Source organism: Stegastes partitus, unplaced genomic scaffold, assembly GCF_000690725.1.
Source record: "Stegastes partitus isolate 25-593 unplaced genomic scaffold, Stegastes_partitus-1.0.2 Scaffold3668, whole genome shotgun sequence".
Classification (NCBI taxonomy): domain Eukaryota; kingdom Metazoa; phylum Chordata; class Actinopteri; family Pomacentridae; genus Stegastes; species Stegastes partitus.
The window spans coordinates 28127-36854 of record NW_007581399.1 but is presented as its reverse complement, the minus strand read 5'-3'; the positions used below and the strand labels follow the sequence as shown (position 1 = coordinate 36854).

At 37.2% G+C, this 8728-nt stretch overlaps 1 protein-coding gene across 1 annotated transcript; it reads left to right on the top strand.

The window, feature by feature from the left end:
• The first annotated feature begins 2052 nt into the window (after window positions 1-2052).
• Window positions 2053-5978, top strand: LOC103376108 (transmembrane protein 80-like). The gene is made up of 6 exons (XM_008306473.1): window positions 2053-2119; window positions 2272-2288; window positions 2386-2479; window positions 2558-2650; window positions 4584-4785; window positions 5453-5978. Exons 1-6 carry the CDS (start codon window positions 2101-2103, stop codon window positions 5463-5465), a joined length of 438 nt encoding a protein of 145 aa, XP_008304695.1. The 5' UTR covers window positions 2053-2100; the 3' UTR covers window positions 5466-5978.
• The last annotated feature ends 2750 nt before the right edge of the window (window positions 5979-8728 follow it).

Genomic DNA, 8728 nt, shown 5'->3' with positions numbered 1-8728 from the left:
TATAATGTCTGACAAACTGTGTCATGATATACTAACCTTATGGGCTATGTGAATGAGGTTATTAGTCTCATTACTTACGTGTGCAGTGTACTGTATTGCACTGATGTCATGGCCACTTACCATGAAATTGGTGTTTCATTTATCACCCGTTATTTAAAGCTGCACTGACAGATGTGTTGGCCTCTTGGCTGCAGCTGAACAAGCCAAAAAAAGAGAAGCTAAATGAACTGATTATCACCTTAAAGTGTTGAACATTCTTAGCAAACAGTTACCTGCTTCCAGATCCAGCAGATTTGTAACAAATAATATTTCACTGACTTGTCAAATCATATATTTACTCTGCATTTTGCTCCGCTTTGGTCTCCACCAGCTTCTAGGTAAAACGTCAGGTCTTATAACTGCAGTTTTCTTGATTGTTAATTTTGTCTGGAGCATAGAACTAAACAGGTGACATTGGTGTGGTTTATCAAAGCTTTTCTTTCTTTCTTTCTTTCTTTCTTCTCTTTTTTTTGCTGACAACAGCTGTCTGCTGCTGCTGGAAACAGTGTTAATTAGAGCCGAGTTTGCAGACCAGAAAAGCACTGATCCAGACACTTTGTATTAGCAGACTGCAGAGTTCTGGTGTTAATCCTCTCTGAGTTCAGCGACCTTTCACATTCTGCAGACATGAGCTCCATGTGAATATAAAGATGCATTGATTATAGTTTCACTCTTATGTTTGTTTCTTGCCTGTTTGCTGATGTATTCTGTTTCGTTAGTTACCTGCTCTATCACACACACTGAGCACTGATGCAAATTCTGAACTATGTGTAAGCAGAGACAGTCTGGGAGCAGTTTGCTTCACTGTGGGGCAAGGTGTGGGAAGGTGTAATGTTACCATGAGCTGGTGAGTGCTGGAGAAACAGAAACTTGTCAGCTCATTTGATAAAAATATGACTCAAATGTAAAGTAAGTTGGGAAAAGAAGATAATTTCCTTCCTGACAATTAGATATAAAACAATTTTCATTTCAGTTCTTTTCTTACTAATCTTCAAATGGCACTGGAATTATCTTACTGGTCTGAAGAAACCTACAGAAATGACAGACAAAATGCAGAATAAGCTTTTGTATTGTCTTATCAGGATATACATATATTATCATATTTATACTGTTTACATGAGAGTCACAGGGAGGGTTTTGCATTTGTTTGAAAAAGAAATAAAAAAGACTTTTATTGTAATATGTAAAAACAGGATTTTTGTGAGAGGATACCTCTTTACAATTCTTCATGAGTGTGAACTAGATAACCCTGCTGATGTGAGTATCTTTCCATCAGTATTTTAAATATCAGTGACAGTGAAGTTATATTGTCTCCAATTGTGCTTTGTCCTGTGTCCGTTAATTTTGAATTTATCTGCAACAGTCAAAGCATTTTAAAAGCAGTTTAAGACTAATTTCTGTACGTATTATCAACATTGGTATTATAATTTAATTCAGAGCAATGTCACCTTTTTTAAAAAAAAGAAAAATCTTATGCATAAGTAACAAGCTTGTGTTGATTTATGAGGTAGGATTCACCCCAGGGGCTTCTTCCACAGGGTGTCTGGGAAGATTTCCAAGATTCTCATTCAGTTTTAGGATAACAAAGGTGTTGCCTGCTATGATTTAATTACCCTCTAAAGGCATTTACTTAAACATACTTCTCTTATACTTATTTTGATGTTGAATATGTATAAATATTTAAACGGAAACAGAGATTTTTCTTAAGGCCTATTACACTTTGTCTGATGGAACAGATGGATCAGTCAGTAAATAGTGAACTCTTTCATTTAATTTAGGGTTCAAAATGACACGTCTCTGCCTCCTCTTTGTGTTTGAGGTGTGAATCACCGACTATATTTGAATTTAAGTGTCTATTTGAATATATAAAAGCCTGCTAAATATATTCATACCTTCAACACATTTACAAGAAATCATTAAAACGTTTCAAAACACAAAGTAGTGCCTGAAACAGATTTCTTTGACGTGAACACTCCAGTCCTCTTAGGTTGCAGTTCACCTTCCATCCAGCAGGTGGAGACTCCTCATGTTTGTGGCCACAAGAGAAGACAACAAGTCAAAATGGCGACAGCAGGAGCAGGTAGGAGGACGCGTTGCTATGGTTGCTGCAGACACGCTGTTGTGTTAAACCTTCAACAAAGTTATTCGGCTGTTATTAATTTAGTTGAACAGAAACTCGATGTTATTGCAGTTGTGGTTTATTGTGCTGATTGTAACTTTGTGTGTGTGCAGGAAGGTCTGCAGGTGTTGTATCCTTTCATTTCTGCCAGTGAGCTGCAGAACAAAGACACTCTCCCTCTGATGATGATGATGATGATGATGAATGATACTTAACTCCACATCCAGCTGTCATCTGTCCCCCTGCAGATCCTGCTGAAACTGACCGCAGTCTACTTTGTGCTCTATTTTCTCTTCACTCTGAGTTTAATCATCAGGAAGAGTGAGTGCACCACCTGTCAGACTGCTGCAGATGTTTAGTGATGAAGCCGTAGACACTGAGTGTTTGTGCTGCCCTCAGGCCTGCTGCTGTCCTATCCCGCTGACGCTGTGCTCTGCGACGTCGGCCTGCTCTTCCTCCTGGCTGCTCTGGAGTTTCTGCATTTCTTCAGTGGTGAGAAAACACACGACACCAACGTTCCAGTTTCATTCATTTATTCATTCGCTCATTTACATTTTAGCCGAGTGAGAATCTAAAAGAAGGAGGCGCACAAACAGGAAACTAGCAATGCAAAGTTAATAACATAATGGAAACATTAGAGGATTTGATTGTTAAAGCAAAAGCAGCTGGAATAAAAACTGAGTCAAGCAGTATATCGTTGTGCACATGAGTTGAAGTTGCAGGTGCACAGTAAGTAAAACTGGATTTTCCCTTTTAGGATTTGTTCTCACTCGTAGTAGAGATGAGCAGCTTGTCGTGAGCATCAGTTTTGCCCTGATTAATTAAGTTTTCTCAGCTTGAAAACAAAAAAATCCAAGCAGGCTTTCATTACATGCAGCTACTTAGGCATCTTATAAATGCTGTGAAAGCTGAAAAAATATCTCAAATGACCTTTAGCAGTTTATGCATATTGTAATGTTTTTTTTTCTTGGTGGATCAATGCAGGGTTTTTTTTTTAACCTTTACAGTCATGACATTATTTATAGTGGATGTTAGTACAGATGTTGTAAATCTGTCGTTATAAATTTACCTACTTTCTAATATGTTTAAAAAAATAAGAAAAGAGTATGTTGCTGCTTACATGTCATCATAACTATGCATCCAAAGCTTCTTCTTAGCTCTAACTTACAATAGAAATAATGTACATGTTGCAATTAATAACACCAATTAGTGGTGCAATGAAAATGGGGAGACATTTCATTCACATTCCAAGTAACTTTCATTGTGTCTTAATTAAAGAGCAAACATGTATTGATAATATATCAAATCAGATCAAAGTCCTTATAGCCAAGTCTCACCACTTGACAGACACCTTGGAGTTATTCCAGGTGATACAAGCCCAGGTATCTATCTAAATGAATGGAGAGAGAGTCATAAGTGCGAATTTAAGAGGACATAAAAACTGCATGTATGAGAATGACTGGTCACATCTGATAAAAACTGCTTCACAAGTTTAGTGATCCTGGTAGAATATAAAGGTTAAAATGCAGTTTCACCCTGCATATCATACTAATAAGCATGCAAACAGTTTCACAGCATGGTGACATCAGTGCAGCAACATGATTGGCTGCATGTTTCCTGGTTCGGCTGTTACAAAGCAGATGATTGGCCTTTAATACAACCACAGTGTTTGGCATCACAGAAGTCTTCCATAGATGATAGAAGTAACGAGTCTTCTGCCTTGTAATGTCTCTATCATGAATTCTCATTGTATGTCTTTTAGGGTGTATTTCCCAACAACAGAGCTGAAGCCACTCTTCACTGTGCAGCACTAACACAATAATAAAAAATACAAAAAACACATTTTTTATTGTAATCGTCCCTCTCCGATCAAAACTCCGTTTTGGTCAGTATTACTTTTCTTGGATGTTTGGCCGTCATTGTGCAGACTGATGTGTGTTTGTCACTGGAAGATTGTTTTCCTGGTCTTCTGCTCAAAGTGGAAAGTTTCAGGGATGTTGGAGACAATATGGATGTGGTAGTTGAACTTTTGAAATGACAAATATGTGGAGATTATGAGTTTTTCAGTGACAGAAGAGCAGACTTTCTAACAAGGGTATGTATTTATGGAAAATCAAATATTGTATGACTTTGAAGTGTGGCTGAAGGAGACTTTAATGTCTCTGCAGCTTGTTTTTCATTCTACAGTGCTGGAATAAGTAGAAACAGAGAGGGCTGAAAAGTGCATATATGAACCTAAAAACTTGTGATGTGCTTTGAGAAATACTCAGCAGTCCTATATATGGCATGACTGAAGACCTTTTATGCCCATCTGTAGTGCTTTTAGTACAAAAATAATAACTAAGATAAGAACAGAACACATTCATCAATAATAAAACACTTAGAAGAATTTTTTTTGACTCCGTGTGTCTGCTCATGTCTGCAGGAGTGAAAGGGAACCTGGCGGAGAGCGAGGGTTATATTCTGGCCAACCTCGTGGTGACGGGGACGACTATCCTGCTCACCGTCTACTTCCTGGTGTGGCAGACGTACGTGATGCGAGCAGACGTCATCATCAGCAGCATCCTCGTCGTCGTCTACGGTTTAGATGGATTTCTGGCTTTCAGCACGTTGGCTCGACTCGCCAGGTCTGTTCCGCTTTCATTAGTTTTTACAATAGCAGTTTTATATCAATCCTTAACAGCTGTGACAGCTGAAGAGGCTTTTATTGTATTATATTAGATCACAATCATTTTCTGACATGGCCGCCTGTCAGTATAATTGATCGACAGGTTGGTAAATGACAATATCTGGTGTCAAACACAGATGAAACGCTTCATTATCACAAGAAGAGACTGGCCTACATTTTAGGCTCCATTTGTTTTGATTGACAAGATATGCTGACGCAATTAGCATCTCATATGTATGTTTTGTGAGCCACGACAGCGCTGAGCTTTCCTTTTGTCCATACCATTGTTCACGATTGAAAAACGCCCTTCTTTCCTTTAGGACTTTGTCTGAATTATTAATATGGGTGGCATTCATTCAAGTGACACTGTATACCTTGTACGATGTCGTCACATCCTCAAATTTTCCTCCCAAGAAAGAGCCGAAGACAATAATCCAGTCTCCCACGAGATGAATATTGTCTGTTTAAGTGTCTCATCCTTGAATAACTCACAGGGAATGAAGATTTATGATAAACGGTCGAGTTCGCGAGATTGATTGTTAGAAAATGAGCTCTATAAATGTGTTCTATATTTAATCAAGGTACATTTTAATACAATAACTGATCTTCTCTTTTGTGTCTTTCAGCGTCTATTCATGAAGAAGTCTCGTCTTATCGTATGTTAACACTGAACTCCCAACACTTCGACTACATTTTCTTATTGCAAGCACAAAATGGGAAGAAAAGTAGTTCGGAGTGTCTGTAGTGTAAATAATGTTTATTTGGATTTTTATTCTTATGACAGAATGTGTTAAGATGTAGAGAAAATGGTGTGTTCGAGGTCAAATTTTTAAATTTGTACAACATTCAGAAAACCTTTGTTATTAATGTCACCAGGGGCAGGTGGACTGTAGTCAGCGTCCTATTGATCACGTTACATATAAAGGTGCTACTAAGCATTCTGGGCATCAGCAAGAAACAATACATGATGTGACATACACAAGTCCAGCATTGCAACTAACGATTATTTCAACTGTTGATTAATCTGTTCATCATTTTCCTAGCTATTGTTGTTTGGTTTATATATTGGAAGAAAATTGTGAAACATGTCGATTCGTGTTTCACGATGACGTCTTCAAATGTCCTGCATTATTTACAACCCAAAGATATTCAATTTACTGTCTGAGAAAAGGAAAGAAACCAGAAAATATTCACGTTTTAGAAGCCGTAAAAGAAGATTTTTTTTTTTTAACTAAAAAATGATCAAAACAGTTTATGATTAATTCAATACTTTACAGCTAATCGATTAATTGTTGCAGCTCTACATAAGACTAAATGTGACTGAGCAGCATCGTGTTAGAGGATGACGTAACCAAAGTTGTACTTTTATTGAAGTTCAACTATAAACTATATTTGAGATCACAGATTATATTTGACTCACTTTTGCACAACTTTTTCTCCCCCTGCTTTGTATGACTCAACCAGTGAATCGACTGCCCTGCGGATGTTGATCCTAGTTTTTCCACATCGTCCTTTACATGGAAATAAGTCCACAGCTGTTATGGGCAGCTGAGACTTTCTCTTTTTTTGGGTGAGGGGGGGGCTTATTTTATTTTATTTTTTAAAATTTGCTTTACAATTTATTCTCACAAAGGCAATAAAAAACTGATTAATAGATGCAAACTGATATATTCATATACCTACATGCAGCACCTTCATGGTTTCATTTCTCAGGGACAGTCTTTATCCTAAAAACACAGTAACGGATATTTCTTGATATTTCTTACTTCATTTTTAGCTTCTTTATTTTTTTATGTGTAAAATATAAAATCTATATTTGTGTGCTTATTTTTCAATAAAATAAATTTGATAAGTTTTGTTCCTGTTTTGTCCAGTAGAGGGCAGAATTGTTTTGCTAAAGATTTGAACAGTGACAACAAGCATTTACAGATTTTATTTTCAAATGTCTTTAAAATAAAAAGTGCATTAAGTGTATTTATTTAATTCATTTAAAGCTGTAATAACTCAGGTGCTGTCTGCAGTCTAGTCACAACTGTTTTCATGCACAATTCATATTCCAGTCCTGTCCCTTACTAGAACACCACAAATTTGAACCAACTTCATGACAAAGCTCCAACTGCTGCCTGAAAATATCACATATCAAAAATGAATTTTTCATGTCAGCTGCTTAAACTTTAACTCTAAATACTTAATGTCAGATAAGCCGTGGTGCAGCACTCGGAGCACTGTTTCAGTGTTGGTCTATTAGTCTTTTCTAAATCCGCTTTCTTCAAACAGGTGATTTTTCACCACCGACAGCTAAAGTTAATGATCAAACCCAATGACAAGGTTTCCAAAGTAACCACTTTGAAAACAAATCACATTTCAGAGGTCCTGTGCTTGAGCAACAGCGATCAAGGTGAGCCACAGTGTCTGAAGCCTTGTTTTTATTCTGTCCTTTTAATCCGGCCCTGAGGAGTCTGTTACATTTGATATTTTTTTATTGCTTGTTTAAACTTGATGATTTATCTTTTTGTTTATGTAATTTGCCTAGAATAAGAGCTGTGTCTTATCTCATTGATTTTCCTTGCGGGGACAGCACACTGTGACCGGACAAAGAGTGGTCATTCTTAGCAGGCAGTGACACTGAAACCTGGGCAGCGTTCCACACTGTTGCTCCTCTTTCAGTGGCCCCGCTGAGTCCAACCAGGCTGGAGCAGAACACGCTCTACTGTGCAGCACAAAGAGAAACCAGTGGAAATGAAATGAATCCACTGCTGAAGAGCCTAAAATGTGTTAAGTACGTTTTTGAAAACAGTGCTTTATAAATGTGGGTAGTGGTTCATCACACATGAGGTCATTTAGGGTCATTAGAGTTCTACAACAATGGTTCCCCACTTTGGGTTTAGGCTCTCTCAAAGGAAGATGGATTATAATTCCACAAGATGATTACAGATAGAAAAAAAAGAAAAACTCCTGCTGCACTATTATGCATCATGCTCTTTTTATAATAATTACAGTTAAATCGTTTCAATGAATCAAACTGGAGGAACAGGATCAGGTTAGAACAGCCCAAAACTTGTGTCTTTACACACACTCATAACTGAAAAAGGTGGAGAAATATAATATACACTCGTCTGCAAATGTATTCATACCCTCCCATGAAGGGAGGAAAATAATAGCTGTCACTGAAAGAAGTTGAAATTGACAAAAGTAATAATGAACAAAAATTTAATGAAAATCATGACATTGCTTTTGAATTGTGGCTCAACAGGAATATAAAAAAGCAAGCAAACAAGCATGATGGGACCTGTAAACTAATATTTTGTTGAACAACCCTTTGAGCCAATCACTGCAATTAAGTGTTTTCTGTAACTCCCAATCAGACACCTGTTGACAGGTATTTGGATTTTGAGCAAAGTGCAATAATTTGGTCCGGGACAGTTTTTTTTTTTTGTTTGTTTGTTTTTTTAAATTATTCTTTTCAACCACAATTCAAAAGCAATGTCGTATTTCACTAAATTGTAATTTAGCAAATTTTTATTTATTATTCCTTTTTTTAATTTCTAGTTATTTCGGTGACTACTGTGAATTTTGCCTTTTCTTTAATGGAAGGGTTTGAATACATTTGAGCACGACTGTATGTGGATTTTCATCACATTATATTTTAAAGAACACTCCTTGATGATTATTTTTTACATTTATTTGAATTATTTTTTGCAACAGATGTGTGAATTAAATCACCAGAATACATCCAAACTTTCACCATCAGAACAAACTGTGGGAAAAGCTGACAACTCTTCTAAACTGTGAGAAGCTCCACCCCTGTCAGCTTGAGTTACCTGCAGTGTCACCTATCACTCACCTGCTGCTGCTGCCGCGTCTCCTCCTCCTCCTCCTCCTCCTCACAGACTCTGTTTCTC